The sequence below is a fragment of the Antechinus flavipes genome, chromosome 3 (assembly GCF_016432865.1).
Source record: "Antechinus flavipes isolate AdamAnt ecotype Samford, QLD, Australia chromosome 3, AdamAnt_v2, whole genome shotgun sequence".
Taxonomy (NCBI): Eukaryota; Metazoa; Chordata; class Mammalia; order Dasyuromorphia; family Dasyuridae; genus Antechinus; species Antechinus flavipes.
In genome coordinates, this window is record NC_067400.1 from 42,285,638 (window position 1) to 42,313,224 (window position 27,587).

The window sequence follows — 27,587 nt, forward strand, 5'->3', positions numbered from 1 at the left end:
AAATCAAGAGGGCAAGAAATCAAGGGTGGCAATCGTGCCATTCAAACGACCGTGTTTTGTGGGAGGGTTTGGTTTATGTTTTCCCAGTAACACGCCAACTGTGCTTTCTTCTTCCAGGTGCTTATGACACTTATTCGCATGCCGAAACTTCTCGTAAATCTTATTGCCCATTAATCCGAGGTAAATGGACATTATTTATCCCTTGGATGGCTCGATAAAGATGCCAATTGGAAGAAGATTCAGTTAATTTTTTCTCTATCCCCACTTCTTATGTCGGTCTTAGCTTTAACAAGGATGGTGCTGAACCTGGGATTTCATTGGTATAGGAACTTTCAGATGAGGAAACTCCTCTGCCATTATAGCTTGGAACACACTCTGCTATTTAGGCTCTTAGAAAGTTACCTGGGGGAGGGCGGAGCCAAGATGGTAGAGAGGAAAGTTACCTGGACGTTGAAAAGGTTGTAACTTGTCCAGGGCCCCACAGTCACGTTGGTCAAAGGCAGGCCTTGAATGCAAGTCTTCTAAGCTACATATCAGCCCTTTGTCCACTCTATCATCATGCTTCTCACAGCTTTTAAGGATATAGTCAAAATTCGGAAAAATGGTATACCCTTCTGAACAGCTCTTCCACTCCCCTCAAGGAGCTATTGATCAATTCCATCTGTTCACTATTGGGAGCAAGGCCATAATGTGGGCTTTTGGGATATGACCAAAAAAAATTTAAAAGAGAGAAAATTTAATATAGTGGGCAGCATGATGCTATAGAAAAAATGCTGGTTTTGGCGCTAAATGATCTGATTTCTAATTTCACTTTTGTTACCTTCAACTTCTGGGACCACTAATTTCTCCATTTCTCAGTTTCCTAATGTGTAAAATGAAGGTGGATTAAATGTTTCCAAAGTCTCTTCCTGTTTTATACTCACAATCCTAGGACTTAGCACAATACAAATTTCACAAGTTTGTTTTCCTTATTAACTAATGCTCCTTATTCTCCCTTAGCACAATGGACAGTACCTGAGAGGCTGCAGAAATTAGACATTCTGTGTAAGATGGAGGTAAAAATTCATTATTATACAACCTGGAAACCATCTCTGCCAAGGCCAAAAAGTATTTTAGACTTTCCTTTTTTTTCTTTTAAAGTTTAAAGAAGATTTTGAAATGTTTTTTGAACCACTTCTGAAAACAATTCCAAGACTTGGACCACCAGCCATTCTTGCCTATAAACCAGAGCTACCTCCACACGATACAATTGCTAAGGTAATATTCATTTATGTTCTTAATATTGAAAAATATATCATAGTAATAAGAAAAGCACCTTGATATTTGACCAGCTCTGAGCGGGCCTTCTGTAAGCTTTGCTACATCCTGGCTCTGTGACCCATACCAAATCTCAGTGTCTGGGATCTTCTCTGAACCTGGAAGTAGCTGAGAAGGTGCCTGTTTTCCAGAAGGAGCCTTCTCATCTAGGACTTCCAAAGGTAACAAAAAGCACCTTAGTAATACGAATGAACTAGAAAGTATAAATGTCGTGATGAAGAGAACAGAATGCTCAGTGATGTGGCAAGAGATTCACTTGCCTAATTTTGGGAAAATGGGAAAGCCATTCAAGTTCTGAGAGCCTCCATTTTTCATCCTGTATACAACAAGGATTAAATCTTCTCCTTGTTCGAGAACTCCAGTTTCAGAAGTCTGATGCTAACATGTTGCACCTTGAGAACAACTCCTGAAGCTTTCTAGAAGGAAGCTTCACATTTAGATCTGGGAGAAAAAGAGAGAATGAAATCTATAGATTTTGTTTCTTTAGAAAAATTCTTTGATGGAAATATTCTGTGGATTTGTGGGCTTTTGCATGTGGTCATTTGGCTCAGCTGGTAGGCGGACATCTGGATTCCATGGCTTCACTTGGGGCATCATGTGAACTAATCCAAGTGTCATTTTGTTCCACGCTCTCAGGAAACACAGTGAAGACAAATTAGGGATTAGCAGCTATGGGCAGTGGCCCCAGAAGCAAGTAATGAAAAGTCATCCCCTCCACTGGAAAAATAAGTCAGCCATAATAGCCAGCATCTATGTAGGGCTTGGAAATCACTTTAGATGTATTACCATATCCAGATCATTAGAGTAATTTTTCGAGTTAAGTGCTCTCATCCCCATTTTACAGAAGAGGAAACTGAGGTTAAAAGTGGGGATGTAATTGTGTCCGTGTTCACATAGCTAGCAATTGGCACAATTGAGACCAGAATCTTGGACAAGAATTCTTGTGCCTGGGACAAGCTCAAGTCCCACAGCAGAAATTATGCAGAAGTTAATTCCATCATGGGCATGCCCTGGCATGAAGAATGGCACAGTGCCACCATAAGGGCTTAAGAAATGTTTATTGACTGACTGTCCCCCAGAGAATCCAGCCTCTTTCCCCTTGGGTGTATGGGTAAAATCCTTTATTATATTATTTGGAAAACTTATTATTGGATTGTTCAAATCCAACTTTATAGGACTAAAGGCTGTTTGCACCCAGAATGTTGTCTTGATCTCAGGTATTCTCTAGGAATGTTTGAAATGGTTACAAGGAATTTTAGATTCCCTCAGGTCCTGGACCCAGCCAAAATATTTCTGTTTTGTGTTGCTATACCCAGGTCTTATTTTGGGTCCAGGCAAACTTACGTTTTGGCGTCTGCTCAAATTTTATTAAATGTTTTCTCTACTGGTTTCTATCTCCATCTAACTAGTTTATTCCACTGTGTTCCTGAGATTCCTGCAAGTACCATTATCAAAACTCTATATAATTATAAACCTTCCAGAATTAGATAAGAGAGAGCCACCTTTCCTTTCTGGTTTTCTCCTCCTCCTTCTTTTTCTCTCCATTTGTCTCTCTCCATCTTTATTGATCTCTATCTCTGTCTCTGTATCTCTATCTCTGTCTGGCTGTGTGTTAGTCTCTCTGTGTTCTGTCTCTGTCTTTCTGTCTGTCTCTCTGACTTTTTCTTTGGCTCTGTCTCTCCTTAATGACATAATACATTTCTTTGTAAAACTATTTTGGATGATGGTTTGTTCTCATGAACAACAGATACTAGGAAAAAGAGAGATGCCAGACCCTTTGATCCAGCAGTGTTTCTATTGGGCTTATATCCCAAAGAAATACTAAAGAAGGGAAAGGGACCTGTATGTGCCAAAATGTTTGTGGCAGCCCTATTTGTAGTGGCTAGAAACTGGAAAATGAATGGATGCCCATCAATTGGAGAATGGCTGGGTAAATTGTGGTATATGCATGTTATGGAATATTATTGTTCTGTAAGAAATGACCAGCAGGATGAATACAGAGAGGCTTGGCGAGACTTACATGAACTGATGCTAAGTGAAATGAGCAGAACCAGGAGATCATTATACACTTCGACAACGATATTGTATGAGGACATATTTTGATGGAAGTGGATTTCTTTGACAAAGAGACCTAACTGAGTTTCAATGGATAAATGACGGACAGAAGCAGCTACACCCAAAGAAAGAACACTGGGAAACGAATGTGAACTATCTGCATTTTTGTTTTTCTTCCCGGGTTATTTATATCTTCTGAATCCAATTCTCCCTGTGCAACAGGAGAACTGTTCGGTTCTGCAAACATATATTGTATCTAGGATATACTGCAACATATCTAACATATATAGGACTGCTTGCCATCTAGGGGAGGGGGTGGAGGGAGGGAGGGGAAAAATCGGAACAGAAACAAGTGCAAGGGATAATGTTGTAAAAAAAAAAATTACCCTGGCATGGTTTCTGTCAATATAAAGTAATTATTAAATAAAAATTAAAAAAAAAGAGAGATGCCAGGAGTGGCAGCCTTGATGGTTGCGTTTCATACTGGCAGGAGCCAGTAGAGAACCATGAGATGAGACACAGAAATGATAGCCATTGAAGGAAGTATTCCCACCCTCTTTCCCACCTTATGGCAGTAAGGTGACTCTGTACTAGTCAAAACTGTGGTTGAGCCTCCTGAAACATAGAGCTATAACTGGAAAAACCTTCAGAGATTATTTAGTCCAATTGGCTCATTTTAAAAGTTAGGAAAATGAAGCTCAAAAAAGGGAGACGTATGTCGCCCAAGATCACACAGATAGTAAGGATAAAATGCTGGATTTGAACTTTTAATCCATAGCTGAAACTTCCCATTGTACCATGCTGCCTCCTAAATTGGTTATTCGATCTGCTATACCATCATAATATCTAAAGTTCCTTCTCATCCTAAAATTCTGTGATCAATTTAGGAGGGGAAGGATGAGAATATGGGTAGAGAATAAAGAAGCAAAAGGATTACCCTAAAGTTGAGAATTGTTTTTACTACTGATTTGAAACAAAAAACAAACAAAAACAACCTAAACTCCATGATTAACCCTGGAAGCTACTTTACAAAGTATGTTTATTCAATAGTAGAACAGGAGTTCATTGGAAGTCAAGTCAAAGTAGGGAGGAAAAAATTCTTGCGCTTAAGGGATAAATCATTGGTACCTTATATTGGAGTTTCGAAGTCTCCTTCCTGCTAAGGAGATGATGCTTTTAGCACAATGTGATCTAATGGGCAGAATGTCTTGGAGTCAAGAAGACTTGAATTTAATTCCTGTCTCTGACATTTGACATAAGTACTTAATCCTGGTTACATATGATTTAATCTTTCTCACACTGTATCCTCATCTAGAAAGTGGAGATAATAATAATAATCACCCATCTCACAGAGTTGTTGTAAGGATCAAATGAGATTTTTGTAAAGTCCTTTGCAAACCTTAAAGCATTATAGAAGTACTAAGGTTTATTATTATTATTATTAATCCCTGATGGAATTTTTATATAACAAAATGGATAAACCGCTTAGAAAACAAAAGATAAAGAATGCATTCCGGAAAATAGAAGATCAACACTTTGGATATTATGAGAAGGGAGGAAGAGAAGGACAAAAGAGGGAAAGAGAGAGGAAAGAAAGAAAGGAAGGAAGGAAAGGAGGGAGGGAGGGAGAAAGAGGGAACAAAGAAGATAAGAAAAAAGGAAAAGGAAATAAGAAAAAAGGAAGGAAAGAAAGGAGGGAAGGAAGGAAAGGGAAGGAGGGAGGTAGGAAGGAGAGATGAAGGGAGAAAGAGAGAAAGAAAAGAAGGAAAGAGATAAGGGAGGGAGAGAAGGAAGAAGGGAGGGAAGAAAGAAAGGAAGGAAAGGGAAGGAGGGAGGTAGGAAGGAGAGATGAAGGGAGAAAGAGAGAAAGAAAAGAAGGAAAGAGATAAGGGAGGGAGAGAAGGAGAGAGGAAAAGAGGGAAGGAGGAAGGATAGCAGAGAAGGGAATAAAACACTCAAATATACCCTATGAGAGACACTTAAGTACTTACCATTAAATACGTTGAAAAAGAAAATCTTACAAAGAAAAGAAATTTAAAAGAACTGGATAATTTTCAGAGAAAAAAGTAGCTAAGAGAGTTGGAAAGTTGGAATGTCTCTGACTCTGCTTATCTAGGGCCTAACTAGACTAGTCTTTAAACACAGGGCCCTAAAGCATGGCTTTTGTCTTATAAACTGCCCCATACACATAGTAGGCATTTATGATTTATTATATTAAATTGAATAGCAATGGGATGAACTTTTTAAGGTGCTAATTCATTCTCTGGTATAATCTCAGAGCATACTTTAATCCATTAAGAAAGTGATGGAGAAAATACTAATAATGGGGTTACTTTGCATTATTAACTTATTATATAACTTATTACACTTAAAAGTGTGTCGGGAGTACATTTTTTCCAGAGCTCTAGTTGTTAAATATTTACCAGGACTCTGTTGTTTATAGGAGAAATTGGAGGTAATTTCAGAAGGAAGGCATTAGCATTGAGGAAAAAATGGAAGAGGGTTCTTGCAGGAAGTGGATTTTAGCTGAGAGTTAGGAAACTAGGAGATGGAGACAAGAAGGAGGAGCATTTTAGGCACAGGGGATATATAGTGACAAAGTTCATAGCAAGAGATGGAGCATTGTGGGGAAGAAACAGCAAGGAGGACAATGTTGCTGATTCTGGAATAAGTGGAAGATAATAAAATGGAAGAAGAAAAGAAGAGGTCAGTTGTAAAGGACTTTAAAAATACGAGAGAGGAAATTTCATTTGATTTTAGGGATAATAAGGAGCCAGTGAAGTTTATTGAGAGGAGGGGGACATGGTCAGCCCTGCACCTTAGGAAGATGATTTTGACTGTTGAGTGGAGCATGGACTAGAGTAAAGATCTGAGTAGGAAGACTGATCAGAAGGCTATTGAAATAGTCCAAGAGAGAGATGATGAGGACCTGTACCAAAGAGATGTCTATATCAGATTGCAGAGGCCATACCTATCAGGGATATCCTGAAGATGGAATCGACAGGACTTGGCAACGGATTGGATATGCTGGAGAGATGATTGAAAGAGAATGCCGAGTCTAGAATGACATCTACATTGCAAACCTGTGTTAACAGAAGGATGGTGGTGCCTTCAGTAGCAATAGGGAAGTTTGGGAGAGCAGAATTTGGGAAGGAAAGATGAGGTTAGCTTTGGACATGTTGGCTTTAAGTTATCTATAGGACACACAGTTTTAGACACCTTGAAGTTAATTAACTATGTGAAAATGTGATGTAAAAATGGAAACTGGGAGCAGGGTTAGGGCTGCAAAAGTAGATCTGAGAATCATCAACATAGAGTTGAATCCTTGAGAGCTGATGAGGTCATCAAGGAAAATAGTATACGAAGAAGAAAAGAAGGACCATGGACAGAGCCTTGGGGAATCCAAGGTTAAGAGGTATGACCCGCATGAATCAGCAAAAGTGACATTACATGTTACCTTATTTGATCATTGCAACAGCCCTGTGGGGTAGGTGATATTATGATCTTATTTTACAGTGATTCAAGGTGACCAATTTGACAAGGGCTCCTCAGGTCCAGAATTTCTGACATGTTTGTTCAAAAAAAAAAAAAAAAACCAAAACAAAACAACCAAATCTGACTTGGGACTTTCTAGTCATATCTTATCTTGTAGTAGACCCATCTCCACAAATCCTGATTGATTCTGAGGTCCTTTCTTGAACTGAACTACCAAGTGTTCAAAGTCTGCAATGGGCCGATCAAATTGTTTGAATGCCAAATGTATGTTTGCCTAAAAGACTTAGTTCACAAAAAATATTCATATAAGGCAAGCACTCAAAGGTCAGAAGAACTGATACAAGGACTCTCCCAAAGTCTCTCCAGGAAGAACATTGGAACTGATGGTGAGACATGGAGACCCTGGCCAGGGACCATCACCCCATATAGCCTGACTGTGTCAAAGGTGGCGCTCTGCCCTAAGACAACAGTAGGATTGCGGTAGCTCAAAAGAAACATGAGATGTGTGAATTTAGAAACAGCTCCAAGGTTCACACAGATGATTTGTGCCTAACCTGTAGAAGAGCCACAGCTGGACACACTGTACATTGACAGAGTGATGCCATTTTGGTTCTCTTTGAGTATATGGACAACAATCAACATTATATTATTTATTATTGTGCAGAATTTAGCCACAACAAGGTAAAACTTGCATGATTTCCCATCTCTCTTCCATCAAGTATACATGACAGTCTTCAGTTAAGGAGGGCTGCACAGGTACATGTGACAGCCCCTTCATTAGGGGAGGAGGCTATACAGGTTTGCAGGACAATTCTCTTGTGACTGAAGGTGCCAAACCAACACCAGGGAGGAGCAGCCCAAGTATGCTTTGAGTCCCTTTAGAAATCAGCACCCTATCCTGAACTAACTCAAACATTAACCCATCCCCTTTTGAATTGTAAATCCTTTTTGTTTCTTTTCTTTTTTTTTAATAATGGTTTTTTATTTTCAAAATATATACAAAGATAGCTTTCAACATTCGCCCTTGCAAAATCTTGTGTTCCAGTTTTTTCTCCCTCTCTTCCTCTCACCCCCTTCCATAAACAACAAATAATCCAATATAGGTTAAACATGTGTGTGAATTGCAAATCTTTTTTTAATTTCTTTTCTTTTTTTAATAGTGGTTTTTTTTTTTGTTTTCAAAATATATACAAAGATAGCTTTTGACATTCACCCTTGCAAAATCTTGTGTTCCAGTTTTTTCTCCCTCTCTTCCTCCCACCCCCTCCCATAGACAGCAAATAATCCATGTCATGAATTGCAAATCTATCAAAATTGTCTTCTCTTGTTAGGAAATTTTATCTTTGAAAGATTGAGCAAGGGCAACTAGGTGTCATGGAATAGAGCACTGGGCTTAGAGTCAGGAAGAAGGGAGTTCAAATCCAACCTTAGACACTTACGAGCTATATGATCCTAGGCAACTCACCACTTAACCCTGTTTGTCTCAGTTCCTCATCTGCAAAATGATCTAAAGAAGAAAATGGCAAACACTCCACTAACTTGGCCAAGAAAACCTCAAATGAGGTCACAAAGAATTGGACAATTGAACAGCAGCAGGGGACTTAGCTTGGAGCGTCCTCCCATACAATTCATATGCCTTGTATGTGATGATAAACTCCTTTTAGCCTCATTTTCCTTAGATTATCGTATTTGTTAGGCAAAGCCTTGATGAAGATTTTTCTTTTAACAATATAATTCATTACTTCATATTGTATAATATATTATGTTAGATTTAAGAATATACATAAATGTATATTTATATTTGTAAAAGCATTGGAGAAAACCAAAATAATTAACAAATATGTGTATATGCCATAAACATATATATGTAAGTATGTCTTAATGGTTCTGGTAAAAGTGGAGCAATTTTCGACCAGAGCATTTTCTAGTCACCTAGAGGAAACAGAACTTCAGCTTTGGGCATTCTTCCCAGAAAGCAGGTCATTCAGGGGAAAGAATGCTAAATTTGGAGGCAGACAGCCAAAGCTTAATTTGGTTTGCTACCAAACTTAGGGCAAGTCAGCAGTAGAATGTGAGTTCCTAGCAGGGAGCCACTGTTGTTCCATTGGCTTTTGTTCCACAGTGCCCAGCGGCGCTGCTGTTGTTGCCATTGTTGTTGTTGTTCGTCTCTGGTTCTCCAAGAGGACCAGGACGTCAGAGAGATGATACCATGGCATACAAGTGAATTGGACTGAAGGCTGTGCAAGGTCACCAGCCTCACTTTCCCCTCCAGAGCCATCTGGGTCCAGTGGCCAGACAAAGAGCAAGATGACTGGAGATGGCTCTGGAGGCAATGGAAGACAGTAAACTGATTGTAACTCCCTGAACTTCAGTTCCCTCCTATGCAAAAGAAGATTGAATTAGTTAACCTGTAAGACCTCCCAGGTCACAGCGCTGGGTTTGGAATGGGTCAGATTCAAATGCTGACTTTGTCACTGACTGCCAAGTATCGGGCAATCCTCCTGTCCTCTCCAGAATTCAGTTTTCTCATCTGACAAAGGAGAGACTTGGTCTACATGACTTCAAACACTCCTTCCAGTTCAAGGTATATGATCCTATGATTTTTCTTGCATATTCTTGTATTTATCAACCATTGATTATATTTATTTTTTCCAGTACTGGGAGAAGGACTACCCCGCAAGCTGTGAGTATTGTGGGAAAGAGATGAAACCATTTCCTTCCCTGGAGGATGACGACTTTAACTCTGAAGACTCTGAAAATGTAAGATGTGTGAAAAAAACCCTACAAAACAAAGCTTCACAAGGGAACCATTTACAAAATATGATAGTGTAACACATGGTATTAGACAACTATCCTAATCCCCATTCACACCAATAAATCCAGTCCCTGTGGAGTTGATATTGTACATATTGTATGGTATTTCAGGATTCTAAGGATAACCTTGAGGGGTTGGGGATTGTTTTTCTAATGCTCAAGTTAGCTCACAAGTTCCTTCCAGTATACTGTGATTACTGGTGGACATCAGTTAGTTAGTCAGACCTAATTAACTTTTAGAAAGAGTTATTTATTTACTAATGTAGAATAGTTGCCTCAAAACTCTGTGACCCATTCTCCCATAAGTACATAGAATGCAGGGGAAAGTAGGCTTAAGCTTAGAGACCATATGTAATAGACAACTCACAGCTTCTGCAAGACCTTTTGGTGTGATTCTCAAGATATTTCCTTTACCTTTTTGTCTGTCCTTGGCTCTCAATAAAGATGCTGCCATCAGTTGTTTCTGAGATGTTGCTAGGATGCTGATGACAAGTCTAAAATCCTCGAGACTTTTTAGCTCTCAAAAGGAATTAAACTAGCAGGCTAAGGAAAAGACTAAAGTGTGCATTCCCTGGTCTCCCTAAAGAATTCATTTGGCCCAGAGCATCTCAAAGCCCAGTTGCTTGACTTTCTGATTCTTGGTTTGATGCAAATTCCCAGAGGGCAAGACTTAGTGCTTTACTTGATTGAGCCCCATGGCAAGACCCTTCATACAAAATTTTCTCTGCCTGTCAGTTGAACTGTAATTTTATGGGATGATCATCGGTTTTTAAATTGACTGATGATTCAGAAATACAACTTTGTTTTCTAGCTCTTCTGTTGTCCTGAATTCAGGAAGCTGTTTGAATATGTTCACCGTGAAAAGAAACTAATCAAAAATATGTATCCAGTATCAGAATCACTCTCCATCGAGCCCCACCCACCCTTTGGCAGTGAAAAGGAGAAACGTAAAGCAAAAGAAAAAGCCATCCAGAGGTAATAACCATCATCCTGAGGAGGAGCTCCCAGCACCTAAATGCCACCTGTTGTTCAGATGTTTAACTATAGACAGCAAAAGACAAAGACCCAATGGTGTTTAGAAACAGAACTTCTCATTCAGAAAGAGATGGGCCAGCTAGTGGCTACAGAATCACCCTGGAGGTCAAGGCACAGTTGATTTAGGAGAAACATATTCCATATTTTCCTGTTGAGATCTACCATGGTATAATAGAAAGGCTAAGATCTACAGAGAGAACAAGTTTCAAGTCCCATCTTTAGCATATTCCAGATATGTTTTCCTGGGTAAGGCACCCTACCTTTCAGGGTTTCTGGCCACTCTCTAAGATTGTAAGTTGTGGAGAGGGTACCAATGTTAATCAAATCATAGTTCTGGTCCAAAAGTTCCTCAATTACCATTACTGAGAGGTAAGCTGGTATTGTGGAGGTATGCTGGCATTGAAAGTCAGAGGATGTGGGTTTGAATTCTGGCTATCCCATTTATGAGCTAACCTTAGGGAAATCATATAACTTACTTAAGGAATAACTTACTTGAGCTCCAGATTCCTTTTTTGTAAAATGAAGGGGTTGAACTCATAAATAAATAAATCCTTCCGATCTAAATTAATGATTCTATGCAGACACATATACATAAATACATATATACAAAGAGAGTGAGAGACATGTGTATCCCTTGGGACCCAGAAATTGATAAGACAAGCCCTACTGTCATGGAGTTCAGGAAGTAGCAAGACTTCTTGGTTGGTCCTATCAAACTAAATTATAATAGATTGCACTGGGGTGTCAAAAGTGGGTAGGTCTGCTGGATCATCTAAGTACAAATTGCATCTTGGTCATGTATCTTAATTTCTCTAGAATCCAGGAGAGACAGATGGCCAGAACCTTTGTATTCATGGCAAATGAACAAGAAGAAGGTGAGTTTATTCTAGCTAATGGGCAGCCCAAGGTAATTAAAAAGCCTGAACCTTTGATATCAGCAGTTTGCATAATAACTTCTTTGTTGTTGACTTTAAAATAGAAACATGCTAGGAGAAAGCCTTCAGCATAGTTGGAAGCTTTTTTGGTCAGGAGCTATGGGAGGACATAGATAAAAATCACATGGGATGAGGTCGTCTGGATGCGGGCAAGCAGTCCCTACATTAAAGAGATCACAAAGCTAATTAGGGGCAAAAGACCAGCTAACTGTGCGCTGAAGCAATGGAGTGTTCTATTTAATTAGGCATTCTGGCTAATTAGAAACCCTTTATATTTCAACTCTAATTGAAAAACTCTTCTAAGTTGGTTTTTGGATATTTGCTAAGGGCAGTCCTTTGAATACAGTTGAATCTTTCCTTGTTAGTTGAGAGCTCTATTGACCAACCTCAGGACCAACCTTTGGAATATACATTCTAATTGTGTAATATTAAAGAAAGAGACTGGATTCAATGAAAACTGACCATGAAAAACAAATTTAAACTAACTCAATCTGGTAGATGAATTTGCTTTTCTTCAATTTGTCTCATTCTCCTAAAAATAGAGTGCCAGGGGGAAAAATCCACATAATTGAGAGTTTAATGTATTAGATTGTAGATAAGGTAGGTCTCATACTCCTTCTTTCTTTCTTTTTTTAAATTAAAAAATCCATAAAATTATCTGAAGAATAAATGCTGCAAAGTTATAATACAAATTAAACTAATATATTGTATGAAAGTTTCTGAAAAAGTATTGAGTTGCATATTAATATTAGAATTTTTCTAAGCATTCACATGTGCTTCTTTTTTTAGTTAACGTAAAGCAGAGTAGGACAGTAACGTATCAACTTGCCCGGCACCCCTCAATAAAAGTATTGAGTGACAAAGCCTTAGGTGATTTTGTCGAGGATCAATATGCCTTTTCTATTGACAGTGGTGATATTTGGACACTACCTTGTTTGAAGGTAATTTTTTTCTGTCACTTTTTATTTGGTTTTTATTTTTATAACCCATGTTAAGCATTTATTTAAACGTTATCAGGAATGAGATAGTGTGATATGATCATAGAATTGTAGGCAAATATCCAATTGGAGACAAGAGGTGAAAGGACTTCACAGATTATTTCAACCAACTGCTAACTAAATCATCAATCCTGTCTACAAAATTCCTAACAAGGGGTCATTTACCTTTTTTTTCTGAAGGTTTCAATGATAAAGAACTCATAGTCTTATAAAGTAACTTATTCCATGTTGGAACAGCACTAATTTCTTATGAAGTTTTTCCTCATGTTGATCTAAAATCTGCCTGTCTACAATTTGTAACTTGTGAATTTAATTCTGTCCTCCAGGAACAAGCAGAACAATTCTTTCTAATACATAACAATCCTTGAAACACTTGAAGATTATAATCTTGTCCCCTGCCCTTAGTCTTCTCTTCTCTAAGATAGAGCATCCCCCCATTCTCTCAACCATTCACCACCATATTGCATAATATCATGTTCCTTCAACATCTTGGAAACTGTCCTTTAGATATGTTCTAGCTAATCAGTGTTCCTTCCAAAAAGGGCAACCAGACCTTGCCTTTTTTGCTAGCTACACCATCCTCATAGCTCCATAGCTCATGTTGAGCTTGGAATAATCGAATGAAAAACCCAGATTTTTTTAATAGATAAACTATTATTTGTCTACATGCCTTTTATTTTAAATAGTATCTTATGTTCTTTCCAAATATATGTTGACAATTTTTAGCAATCATTTTTCCTCCATAGTATTTTATTTTTCTAATTGCATGTAAAAATAGTTTTTAACATTCATTTAATTTTGATTAAGATTTTGAATTCCAAATATTTTCCCTTCCTTCCTGACCCTCTTCTTCCCAAGACAGCAAGCAATCTGATATAGATTATATGTGTACAATCATTTTAAACATATTTCCATATTTGTCATGTTGTGAAAAGAAAAATCAGAAAAGGGAAAAAAAACATGAAGAAAAAAAGCAAACCAAAAAAAAAAAAAGGTTAAAATAGTATGCTTTGATCTGTATTCAGTCTCCCTGGTTCTCCTTCTAGTTACAGATGACATTTTCCATTCCAAATCTATTGAAAATATCTTGGATCAATGTACTTCTGAGAATAGCTAAATCTATGCTAATGAATCATCCCTGTGAATGGCATTTTCTATCCCAAGTCTCTTAGAATTGTTCTGAATCAATATATTGCTGAGAAGAGCTAAGTCTATCATAGTTAATTATCACCTTATCTTGCTGTTACTGTATATGATGTTTTTCTGGTTCCACTCACTCCACTCAGCATCAATTCATGTTAATCTTTCCAGGCTTTTTTGAAATCAGCCTGTTTATCATTTCTTATAGAACAAGGAAGAATGTGCTGGAACCAGCTCATATCCCTCTCCAAAGTTGATTGTCAAATTTTCAGTGTGAGCCCCGTATCTCAAAAATCAGCAAGCTACAAATCAGGACTTTGTTAATTATTTTTGTTAATCGGCTAGAAGGTCTTTAGAGAGTGATGTAGGGGTAAGGGGAAGCAATGCTAACAATGCAGATGAAACTTAAAAGTGTTACGAGTATATTTTTCCCCAAAGAATTGGTTGTTAAGCATTTACCAGAACTCTCCTGGACCTAATGTATACAGATATAAATAAATACAAGGTAATTTGAGAGGGGAGCAAACACAAATAAGTAGGGAGATCAGAAAGATTTCGTGTCGGATGGACCATTCGGATTGAGTTTTAATGGAAGGTAAAAATAAATGAGGATGAAGAAGTATATGTTAGGGATAGGGAACAGACCATGTTAAGATTCTAAGGCTAAGCTCAGTAGGTCAGCTTAGCTGAAATATGGGAAAAGAATTCTAGAATTGAAGTGGGAGCCACATTTACAGTGTAAGTGTAAAGCATCTGTAAGATGCTTTAAGTTTTAGGCTAAGCGGATGATATTTCAGCCTAGTAGCAGTAAGGCTTCCTGGCTAGAAAATTACCTGGTCAGATTACCATGCCTGAAGATGATTTTGGCAGCAGAGTGAAAGATGGTTTGCAAGAGAGAGAGCCTGGAAATAGAGAACAATTCAAATTACAGCCTCCTAAGCTAGAGGAGTTGATGGCCAGAAATGTGGTAACAGTCACATGGGAGGGAGGAGGAGAAATGGATTAAATCCTATTAAGAAAGTCTGGTCATAAAAGCCTACTTATCCTTTCTCTAACCACTTAAAATCTCTCCCTCTGAAGTTTCTTGAGTAAATTTAGACTTAAGACTGGCATTCCTTCTCTTCACAAATAAAGGTTATCTCTATTTCCCTTCCAAGATAATTCTAAATGCTATCTACTTACAGAGAGAAATCTGAGGAATTCTTAGTGCAAATTAAAGTATAATTTTTAAAAATATTTTTCTTCATGTTTCTTGGGATTTTTTATGCAACATGAGAATAAAATGTGGAAATAGTTTTGCATGATTTCCCATGTTCAATTGATATATCGCTTGCCTTTTCAATGGATAGGGATGGGACAAGAAGTAAAGTATTTAGAACTCATTTTTTTTTAAAGTGAATATTTTTTAAAAATATTTATTTACCCAGTTTGCATCTCTTTTTGTTATTCGCCAATTTTTTCTTAACCTTCAAAGTCTTGAAAATCATGTTAAATGCTTGAAGAGTTATCACATGGAAAATAGATTAGGATGATCCATTCTACTGGCCTCAGAGGAAAGAATTAGGAAGAGTGGGTGGGAAATAAGCAAATTTTATCTGCATTGAAGGAAAAACTTCTAATTAGAACTATTCAGAAGTTGAATGGGATTGTTAGAAATGAAAACTTCAGACTCAAATTCTTGGAATGAGTAAGAGGAAGGCTTTATGTTTCTTGCAAGAAGCAGGCACCATACCCCTTTGAGAGGGCACGAATGCAATTTGCAGAAGCCAGAACCAGCAGTTATATTCCATAATTCCCTGCCTCCTCATCCCCTCCCCAGAATTTTATTTGGAGGAGACCCTTCCAAAATCTAATGTTTCATGATATTCCCATTATATGCACTCCTTAATATGTCTCCATGTTCTTGCCTCCCCTTGCCACATCAGCATATGTTCAAAAATGGTAGTTGTTTTCCTCCTTAAGGAGTAAATTAACATACACAAGACTTATTAAGCATGCTCTTTTAAAATTGTGCTTGCCTAGGCGAATAAACCCAGGTCATTTGCACTCAACCAACACCTGCTGTTACTTCTGTTGACTTAAGACATTCTTTAGTCTCTTCAGTCAGGTTATACTGACCCTAAAACTTATATCCCATTCTTTTCAACCATGGCTACAGAGGGAGACTATGAGGCTGAAACTTTTCAGCTGTGAAAACCAAACTTTATAATTTTACTTCTCATAGGGTTTTCCTGGGAACTCTCTCTCCTCCTTGAGATTGTTTGTAAAAGCTAGTTAGCTATGTTATAAAAGAGTTCCTATGTGAGTATATGGTCTCAAAGATCCATTCTAACTCAATTTGTGACCCGACTATATTTCATAGTTGCTATTTGTGAATGATTTATAGAGGATTTTTAATGTCCATAGACTCACTAATCACTAAGATTTGCTTTTAGTGACAGGGAGAAAGAACTGAAGCTTTGCATTTAATGACATGATCATGAAAACCTTGATATCTATAGTCTTTGTTTGATAAGTGTGTTCTCCACAGCCATAGAGAGCTAAATACCCTTTCCTTACTATTGGCACACAGAAAATAGAAAATGACTTCCTGGAAAAGTACTACAAAGAAGGAGGAAAGTTCCTGACCATGTTTCCAGATGGCACAGCCCAAATATTGTATCCTTTCTGTTGTGTATAATTGTTCACCTCATTGTTTCTTCATGATGCCTTTGGGGGAAATGTGAATTTACTATCACCTCAGTTCCTCTCATTTGATGAGCCAGGATATTCTTCATAGGAAAAAAAGAAGAAGTAAACAAAGCTTTCTGAAATATGAAGAATGTCTGTGAATTCTCCTCCGAGGACATGGTATTTCCTATCCAGAATCGTTGAAAAGATCTTTTTTTTTTTTAACCTTAGCCTGACTCCAGTGACAGATTGTCAGAAAAACTGATTTTTAACTTATTATTATTAATCATACTTAATTACATAATACAATATGATTATATAGTGTAGTTAATTATTATTCTGTCTCTGATTCCAACTCTTTGTCTTTTTGGAGACCTGTATCTGTAGGTGATTCTGTAATGTGTTCATATCAACTCTGATTCAGAGAAACCCCTTCGATAATGTACTATTATCAACTAGAGTCATGTACAAGGGACCTGTGATCTCACCAATTTAAATGTTTCTTTTAGTCAGTCAATATGTATTTATTAAGTGCCTTCTATGTGCCAAGCAGAGGAGTAAAATTATTGTCCCTTGTCCTCAAGAAACGCACATTCTAATGAAAAAAAAACATGGAAACAACTTTAAATATGTGTGTACATATATATAAAAATATATATATATACACATATACATGTATATATCTTAAATATGGATGTACATTATATATGCATGCATATACATACTGCAGATATGTTATAGCTATACATATATACGAAAATATACAGAATATACACCCACAAAATGTATGGATATAGAGGCAGATATGGATGAAGACACTGGCAGTGGGAGTGGAGAGGGAGGAGAGGAAGCAAGGCCTCCTATAGAAGGCAGGACATGAGCTGACCCTCAAAGAAAACCAGGGGAACTAAGAGATGGAGGTAAAGAGAGAGCGCTCTTCATGCAGAGGGGACAACCTGCATAAAATCCCAGAATCGGAAGACAGAGTCATGTATATGAAGAACATAGAGGAGAGTAAAAAGAATTAAAAAAAAAAAAAGACTGGAAAGATTTAAAAATAATAAATAAATAGCATTTATATAGTGCTTTAAAGTTTGCACAATATATTACATATAATTTTTCCTTTTATCTTCACCTTGGGAGGTAGTGCTTTTATTATTCCCATTTTACAGATGAAGAATCTGAGTTTAAGTGACATGCTCAGAGTCACAGAGCTAGGAAGGAACTGAAGTGAATTTGAACTCAGGTCGGAATTCCTGCCTCTGGGTTCAGAGTCCCAGCCACACAGCTGCCTGGGAAAGGGCCCCATTATTAAGGACTTTAAGCACCAGAAGGCTGGTATTTGATCCCGGAGATAATAAGTAGTCATTGAAGTTTATTGATTAGAGGGTGACAAGATCAGCACTTTGGAGAACACCATTTTGAGTGGATGAAATAGAATGTGGAGAGTTGGGAAGACCAACCACAAGGCAAAGACCAAATCTTGTTCGCGGGGCTTATGTAGTGGTCTAGCAGATTGTTCTGCAGGAATGGAACTGGGGTCATTGGGGAGGAAGGTGGTTAATCTTTTAGTAACTCGGTTATCCTTATCTGATCCCAGCTACCCCTCGGGAAATTTAGCCGCAATCGTCATGTCCAACAGATTAAAAGGTCTCATTTGTGTGATCCAAGAAGATACAGCAAATAAACCTGCAATTAGGGCAATATTTGATTCCGGTGGCAAAGTGACCTGTTACTATCCCAATGGAAACATTTGGTATGTTTTTGGAGGACTCCTTGCTTCCATGTTAATTTGTCAACTGATGCACCACATTAAGGGACATCCCTGAGAGTTCCTGGGAACGCTCTATTTCATTCAGGATTATGGAGCAAAATTTAGATTCTAATCCTAATGAATTAAGCTTCTGGAGAGAAGAGTCAGACACAAGGGAATAACAATAACAATAACTCTGTATTAGCACTGAAAGCAAACGTATATAATAAAGATTTAAGGCACTGGTTTGAAGACCATCTGCCAGGAATGTTTTAGAAGCTACTTGAAAAGGGAAGGGGCTAGAAGGGCTTCCAAGTCCAAATTTCTTTTGTTTCCAAGGGGATTTGCTTTGCTTCCAAGGGGATAAGTGTAGTATATAAAGCACTGGAGTTAAAGTCAGGAAAACCTGAATTTGAATCTTGACTCCGGTAACTGCCGGTATTCTGAGCAAATCATTAAGCCCCTCTCAGTTTTCCTATCTCTGTCATGATAATCATAGTACCTATTTCATAGTCTCATTGTGAGATCAAATGAGATAATATATGCAGAGGTCTTAGAACCTTAAATCCTTACGTAAGTGTTAGCTACCAGTTATTCTTGACAGGGTTTGGTGTTTTGTTTTTGTTTTTGTTTTTGCATCAAAACGAATTTTTTTTGGTTGTTTTAAGAGGAAGCAGACCACAAAATGAATTTAAAATTGATAGTCATATAATCAGGGTCATATACAGTAGGGGAGTATTAAAGAGTTTTACAAACTATAAAATATAATTTCATTGTCAAATGTTTAAAAAGTTATTGTTGGAAGTGAATGTTGAAGAATACTTTTGCATGTATTTGGAAAAACAAAATACTATTGATAAAAAAAAATTAGGAATACAAAGGAAAGCTAATGACTGGCTTTGATGTCAAGTGTTCCACAGTCTAATGGGAGAGATCATGTGTAAACAACTATATAAAATAAAATATACATAGAATAAAAAAAAATCAAAGTTATCATTGGGAGAATGTGGAAAGGAAAAATAAAGTTTTGGAAATTCAAGCCTGATTATAGGACAGCAGATTACTCAAGCAACACTAAAACAAACAACGAAAACACAGAAGTACTCTGTGCTCATAGCTCATGGAATCAGAAACTTTGAGGTACCATGGATATGGTACCATGGATGTAGAATGGGAAATAGAGATCATACTGTCAGATTTGATCACTGTAGCAGCTGACTTAATTTTACTTTAATTTTAATTTTGCAGTTGCAAGAAATATGGGTGAGTTGATAAGACTAAATGAGGCAGAAATGAGTGTTATATAAAAAAGACAAAAATTAAACCTAAAAACTAACTAATGAAGTTTGGATTTGGAAGCCCTTCTAGTCCTTTCCTTTCCCTAGTACCAGCAGCCTTTTAAAGCAACCCTGGCAGATGGTCTTCAAGTCTGTGCCTTAAATCTTTATATAAATGTTAGCTTTCAATGCTAATACAGTTATTGTTATTGTTGTTCACTCACGTCTGACTCTTTGTGACCCCACTTGGGGTTTTCCCACCAAAGATACTGGAGTGCCCTTTTGGATCACTTTACAGATAAGGAAACTGAGGCAAATAGGGTTAGGTGATTTGCTTAAGTTCATATAGCTAGAAAATGTCTGAGGAAAGATTTGAACTCGGATATTGGCGATTCCAGGCCAGGAACTCTGTCCACTGAGCCATCTGATAGTTTTTTTTTAAATTAAATATTATCTATCTGGTGTTAGAAATACAATAATAATAAATAAAACAATAAGCTTACATTATTTTTATTTTCTCGAAGTTAAATTTTAGTTGTTTTCTTTTTTAATAGTATTTTATTTTTCCAAATACATACAAAGATAATTTTCAACATTCACCTTTATAAAACGGTGTGTTCTAAATTTTTCTCCCTCTCTTTCCCTGCTCCCTTTTCCCCAAGAGAACAAGTAATCTAAGTTAAATATGTGCAGTTTTTCTAAATGAATTTCCATATTCATCATTCTGCACACAAAAAACCTAATAGTTATTTCTTGACAGCTTTTTTACACATACAAAAAGAAAAACTTTTTTCTAAATCTTCATTTTAAAATTTAAAAAAATTTTTAAAAAAATTTTAATGAATTTAAATCGAGATTCAAAAGACAATCATCAAAATTTGGATGAATAATATGATAGGGGATAAATGAACACCTCCAATGAGGAGCAATTCATGACCTTGTGAGGTAGCCTAGCCTATTGCTCTCCAGTTCTAATTGTTGGAAAATTCTTTATGCTGAGCAGAAATTTCCCACCTAGTAATTTCATCTATTGGCCCTAATTGTGTCTGCTTGTGGAACACAGAAAAAGTCCACATCTGCTTCCTCTTCCATAGGACAGTCAAAGTCCAGGGGTCCTCAAACTTTTTAAATAGGGGGCCAGTTCACTGTCCCTCAGACTGATGGAGGGCCGCACTATAGTAAAAACACAAACTTTGTTTTGTGGGCCTTTAAATAAAGAAACTTCATCACCCTGGGTGAGGGGGATAATCGTCCTCAGCTGCCGCATCTGATCCGGGCCGTAGTTTGAGGACCCTTATACTAAACCAACACAATTATTGTCCCAGACCCTCCAAAGTGTTTTCTTCTTTAGACAAGTTACTTCCAAGTGCCTCCACTATCCTTGATATGAGATGGTTCCTAAACTTCCCTCTCAGTCCTGATCTCCCTAGGGGATCCTGGACAACATCAGTGTCCCCAGAGTCTTGGATCTAGTTGCCCATCGGCGGCAGTGGGTTGGAGGTGGACAGCAGGGTTGGTAGGCACCTTAGAGATGGCTGTGTTGGAAGGTTGGCTGGTGATGTGGGGAGCATTCCTATTTCCAGGACTGTAGGGCTCAGGGTCCTGGGCTGCCTCTACTAGGGTCTGAGGGAAACACCATGACCACTTTGTTTGACCTACCTGGTTCATTCCATGTCCTTTCTCTCCCTCAGGGTACCTGGCCACTTCAACTAGGCTAACTCGCCTGAAGTTAGTTGCTAGTTACTACTGGTGATGGTAGAAATTCTCAATAAGGACTGAATGACGAATGGCTCCAAAGACTGAGTTGGCAGCTAGACTAGTGGTCTGATGGACACCACAGCTGCTAAGGCTCTTGGACTTAGCTGCCCATTAATAGAGGTGGTGTTGGGGTAACACTGTTAGAAGCAGGTCATATAAAGACCCCAAAATGCTCTCACGGAGTTTATACTGAAATGGATCTGAGATCTCAGGCCTTTTTTCCCCCACAATTGACTTGCATCATTTGGCTAGCCTAAATTGTTCTTCACTTTGAAAAAGCAGAGACCATAATTAAATAGAAAGAATACCAGCCCTTGAATCCCAAAACCTGAGTGTGAATTCTGGCTCCTATACCTATGAGTCATTTATTTAATCTCTTAGAGTTTCCCCACCTGTAAAATGGGCAGAATGATGATTGTACCACCTTAACCACAAGGTCTCTTGAGAGGCAAAGGTTTTGGAAATCTTAAAATTCTTAAAGGCCTTCAAACTGTGCATGCCCTTTGATCCAGCAGTACTACTACTGGGCTTATATCCCAAAGAAATCTTACAGGAGGAAAGAGACCTGTATGTATAAGAATGTTTGTGGCAGCCCTTTTGTAGTGGTCAGAAACTGGAAATTGAGTGGATGCCCATCAGTTGGGGAATGGCTGCATAAGTTGTTATCTATGAATATTATGGAATATTATTGTTCTGTAAGAAATAACCAACAGGAGGATTTCAGAAAGGCCTGGAGAGTCTTACATGAACTGATGCCGAGTGAAATGAGCAGAACCAGGAGATCATTATATACTTCAACAACGATACTATATGATAATTCTGATGGACGAGGCCATCTTCAGCAATGAGATGAACCAAATCAGTTCCAATAGAGCAGTAATGAATTGAACCAGCTACACCCAGGGAAAGAACTCTGGGAGATGACTAAGAACCATTACATAGAATTCCCAATCCCTCTATTTTTGTCCGCCTGTACTTTTGATTTCCTTCACAAGCTAAACTGTACACTATTTCAATGTCTGATTCTTTTTGTACAGCAAAATAACTGTTTGGACATGTACACATATATTGTATTTAACTTATACTTCAACATATTTAACAGGTATTGGTCAACCTGGCCTCTGGGAGAGGGGTGAGGAGAAGGAGGGGAAAAATTGGAACAAAAGGTTTGGCAATTTTCAATGCTGAAAAATTACCCGTGCATATATCTTGTAAATAAAAAACTATTAAAAAATGCTTTTTTTTCCCTTTTTTTTTTTTTTAGGGTCAACATCAACCTCTTGGGAGGGCAATTTGCAGATCAAGAAGGCAACCGAGTGAGGATTTGGAAGTGGTCTAGTACCATGACTTCATTGCCCCTCGTTTCATTTAAACCAATATTTCTGTCTTTAAACAATTATGTGGGTGTCCGGATATTAGATCAAGACAAGATTATTATCTCTTTTTTAGCACTGGGGCAACAGGCAAGAATGAATGTAGGAATCAAGCTGCAGGTTAGTATATTTTTGAAATTCAATTGATGAGTTAATCAACAAGCATTTGTGAAACACCTACTGGATCCCAGGCATTATGCAAGGCACTGGGGATGCAAAATTAAAAGTGAAACAATTTCAAGCCCAAGGCAACATGTATCTTTAGAAGCACGACCAAAATAGAGACATATGGAGGGGGTCACAAGGTATCATCAGCAGCTGGAAAAATCAGAAAAAGCTTTATGTAGAAGTTGACGTGGCTAGATGGGCAAACTATACCCTGGCTGGCTAAGAGTGGGTTTGTTTTTTTAATATTTTTAAATAAAATGTAAAAAGCCACATGGGCTATGCAAAAACAAGGGAATAGCTCATTTGACCTTGAGCTGCAGACCCTTGGGTTATACCATCTGGTACATAAAGGGGACTAATTCTCTAGAGCTCTCAGCAAAGATTTTGTCATTATTTATCTAAAGGATAGTGTTCCTGATTAATCCAACTCAACCTCCGTGTAGTCCCCAAATTTACCTCCTCACTCCTCAGATCCCCTTTCTCTGATTCAGTAGAAATGCTTCCACTTAACCTTCATCATCTGACTCTAGCGTAACACTGCCAGCTTCTTTCTTGGTACAACTCCACAGTTGTGCATTCTGCATCCCATGGGCTGACTCTCACACCCAACTTCCCATCTCACAGGTCGATGTCTTTTCTCTGGGCTGCCCTCCCTCCCCGCCCCCCATGCCTGGAATCCTGTTTCCTCATCTCTGCCTCTTTTTCAGAGTTCCTAGCCTCCTTCAGAGTTCAGCCTAAGGGCCACAAGAAGCTTTGGTTGGCAGCATTGTGGCAGAGTGGAGAGAGGGCACAGTCTGGAGTCAGGAACACTCATCTTCATGAATTCAAATCTGGCATCAGATACTTGTTAGTCGTGTAACTTTGAGCAAGTCACTTAATCCTGTTTGCCTCCGTTTCCTCCTCTTTAAAATGAGCTGGGGAAGGAAATGGCAAACCACTCTAGTATCTTGGCTAAGAAAACACCAAATGAGATCACAAATGACTGGAAATGTCTAAACAAGCTCTTTCCCACTTCAAAATGACTTATTTTTAAAATTTTAATTCATTTTCAACTTAATTGTAAGATGGGAAAAAAGGCATTTCCATCCGCACAGTATAACACAAAAAGAGGATTCAATATGAAGCTATGAATCTTCATTTCACACTGTTTACTTAAAAAGTTGTAATAAATGTTCCATGTTGTTCTCAGGAATATCCTACTTTTCTTGATCTGATTTTTCTTGTGCAACAACATAACTGTATAAATATATATACATATATTGGATCTAACATGTATTTCAATATATGTAACATGTATGGGACTACCTGCCAGGGGGAAGGGGGAAGGAGGGGAAAATTTGGAACAAAAGGTTATGCAGGGGTCAATATTGGAAAAATTACCCATGTATATGCTTTGTAAATAAAAGCTTTAATAATAAAAAATTAAAAATTAAAAAAAAAATAAATGAGATGTATGGACTAAATGATTTTTGAGGTCCCTTGCAACTTTAGATATGTGATCCCAAGAAATGTTCCTGGAAAACTGAGAGGTTTTATGAAAAGTGTGGGATCAAGATAGGTTATGTATTTTTCTTGGGGCATAGATCCATCAGCAGAGTACACTGTAGGCATACTACTCCTTTGATTTATGACATTATTCTCTTAGGGAGTTTTGAGGGTGAACACAATATTGAGCTAATGCAGAAAAGCAGGATTTAAAGGATTGTATATCTATAGATAGTTAAGAAATGGAACAGATCTGGTGCCAAGACTTGAATTTATGATTTTCAGTTCAGAAATAGCCGTTTCAAATAAAAAAAAATACCCTACTTTTCTGCACTTCTGTTTTTTTTTTTTTTTTGTTCTCTGCTGTGCACATTTTATTTTTTCTCTTTCTCACTTTACCCCATACTTGAAAAGGCTATCATTTGATCCACACATGTGTGTTCATGTACATACATACTATACATTCTATTCATACTTCTATTTATAGATTCATTCTCTCTCTGGAGGTAAATAACATCTTCATTCATAGGTCCCTCTTAGTCGATTTAAGTATTTGCAATACTAACTTGGGTCATTCAAAGCTGTTGGAACAATATTGCTGTTAATGTATACAATGTTCACTTGATTCTGCTCACTTTACTTGTCATTATTTCATACATACATTTTTATGTTTCTCTAAAATCAACCAGCTCATCATTTCTTACAGTTCAGGAGTATTTTATCACAATCACATATCACAAGTTGGTTAGTCATTCCTCAAATAATGGGCATCTCACAGAGAGTTGCTGTAAATATTTATTTTCAAACATATAAGTTCTTTTTCTGTTTCCCTGATCACTTTTGAAAATAGACCTCACATATAACTATTTGGGCAAAATTCCAGATTATTCTCCAAAATGGTTGGATCAGTTCACAGTTCCACCAACTGTATTTGCTTTAAACATGTTTGGTATTTAATCTGTGTTTATCGTGTAGTCCTCAGAATATAAACTCATCCAGATCAAGGGGTGTTGCATTTTTGCATTTGTATGCCCAGTGTCTAGTACCTATAAATAAATGTTTTTCAAATTAAATTCATTACTTGACTGTATAGTTAAGCACTGGACTCACAATATTAGAATTCAAGGAAATAATCCAGAGCAAGAATTTCACCTTGGACTAAACGAGCCTTAGAATTATTTCAGTTTAGTTTTCTCATAATGCCTTTCATTAACCCCAGTTGGTATGCCTGCTGTTCCCAACTGGTCTCAGTTTGGTTTTCCAAAGCCCCCGGTAAAGAGAACCTCAGTGTCTCCCTCCTTGTGACATAATACATTGTCTTCACATTTGAGTGAAGAGATCACATAGGTCACAGGTGAAGAAAAATAAGGCGATTGCTTGAGGCACCCAAGGTGTTTTAGTTCAAAATACAGAGATGCTAAGTTTAAATTTTTTATATTGTTATTATTATTAGCATGAAGTAAGTGAATGGAAGGAGCAGGTAAGTGGGTCTGGAGTCAGAAAGACCTGAATTTAAATCCAGTCTTAGATACTTACCCTGGCAAGTCACTTAACCCTGTTTGTCTCAATTTCCTTATCTGTAAAAATGAGCTGGAGAAGGGAATGGCAAACCACTCCAGTACCTTTACCAAGAAAACTCAAATGAGATCATGAAGAATAAAATATGACTGAAGCAACTCAAAAACAAGCGGGTGGAATACCAAAATAAGAATCGGGAACCCTAATTTTCAGTCTCCACCTTACCCCTAATTTGAGAAAAAAAAGTCACTTAACATAGACTTTTGTTTCCTCATCTGTAAAAATCTTACTAGTCCATCAGATTTCTTTCCACAGTTCCTATAAAAACCCAAACTGCCCATTCTTGGGCCAGGGAGTCAACATGCCATAGGAGCTAAGAGTCAATCTTAGAATTAAGAAGGTCAGGCCCTGTTACAGACAGGTTGTGTGATCTCAGACAACTCCTTTCATCTCTCACTGCCTCCCATGTCATAAAATGCAGGACTAACTAGTGTCAAGGCGAAAGAAGTTACCTCTGGGATAGTGCACCAAAGCAATTACTATCACTCATCTAAACCAAAATGTATATGTGTGTATTATTGCGCATGTGTTTCCTGGAAAAGTTTTGACAAATACATTCTTCATAACATATAAGCTTCCTATTTTTAAAAAAGCTCATAAAAAGAAATATATATATATTCAAGGTCAATATTTTAGTGGTAGAAGGGAAAAAGCAACTTTTTTCTGCTATTACTAAAAATTTGTAACCTATACTTCTGAAATTGTATTTACTACCCTAGCTTCCAAGATAATTGTCTTGTTTGTAGACTTTCAACTTAAGTTCTTATTTCAAGCACAGAGGAGAATAATGGTAGAAAAGGGGAAGGGAATAAACAGAGCCTGTTGTGTGCCATTTTTACAAATATTAACTCATTTGCTTTGTTACTACTAAACTTACTCCTAGGCAATAACATAAAGTCCTCACAGAGTGAAGGATGCTCTTCTAAATCCTATCTGTGAGTCAGTCATAATGGTAGGTGCTTTGTCTCCTTTCAACATCAGTCCTGTTTGACCATTCACTGTCTTTTTCCTCTAAAAAGATACGGATATATGAAGAGATGCCCAAGCTCAGATATTTCATCGATGAGGACCTTTTTCTGCTTGCACTCATCATAAAGATTCGACGTTTGTTGAGCAAAATTGAGATCTGTGTTAACTTTCCCAGCATTGAGAATTGGCATAAATTGAAGACACCTTCCTACCTTGCAACTCGTGCTATAAAATTACTTTCACTCTGTCAATATTATGAGTTAGGTAAAGATGCAATCTCAAGAATAACTACATTATTAAATGAACCAATTTAACTAAGAATTGTTGTTTGGATTTAAGAATTTCTGTCTTCCAATGAGTAGAATGTGCATTCTTGTCAAGGGTCCAAGATACAAAATCTTTTCATCCAGAAAAGTATATACCTTAAAGGTCATGAGAGGATCAGAAAAGATCCCAGAAAAGGAGACTAACTTTACTCCAACATCTGTGCTACAAAGAGAGATGGCTGAGACTATCCCAGGGCTTGTTCCTCATATGAGTCACCTAAGAGTTGCCCCTGTAGTATACTGCAATTTGGTAAAGACATCAGGGTTCAAATCCCATCTCTGGCACTTAATAGTTGTGTGAACATGGCAAATAAATCACTTAACTCTGCCAACCACATTCCCTATCTGTATGGTAGTTTCCTTAATTATCTCTTTTTAAATAGGTCTCCTTTTGCTTTTGCTTTGTCTAAGGTTGTGATTGCTATCCCCGCCTTTTTAATT

At 37.6% G+C, this 27,587-nt stretch overlaps 1 protein-coding gene across 1 annotated transcript in view; it reads left to right on the forward strand.

The window, feature by feature from the left end:
• The window catches only part of ERICH6 (glutamate rich 6), a 41,450-nt gene extending 14,309 nt beyond the window's left edge, over positions 1–27,141 (forward strand). Inside the window, exons 5-15 of the mRNA XM_051983266.1 lie at positions 118–180; positions 1,000–1,055; positions 1,141–1,257; positions 9,523–9,627; positions 10,493–10,656; positions 11,533–11,591; positions 12,441–12,592; positions 16,362–16,447; positions 18,060–18,215; positions 22,512–22,740; positions 26,871–27,141. Of these exons, the coding sequence (XP_051839226.1) occupies positions 118–180; positions 1,000–1,055; positions 1,141–1,257; positions 9,523–9,627; positions 10,493–10,656; positions 11,533–11,591; positions 12,441–12,592; positions 16,362–16,447; positions 18,060–18,215; positions 22,512–22,740; positions 26,871–27,134 (1,451 nt within the window). The 3' untranslated portion in view covers positions 27,135–27,141. The remainder of the gene's footprint in view (positions 1–117; positions 181–999; positions 1,056–1,140; positions 1,258–9,522; positions 9,628–10,492; positions 10,657–11,532; positions 11,592–12,440; positions 12,593–16,361; positions 16,448–18,059; positions 18,216–22,511; positions 22,741–26,870) is intronic.
• Positions 27,142–27,587: the final 446 nt, after the last annotated feature.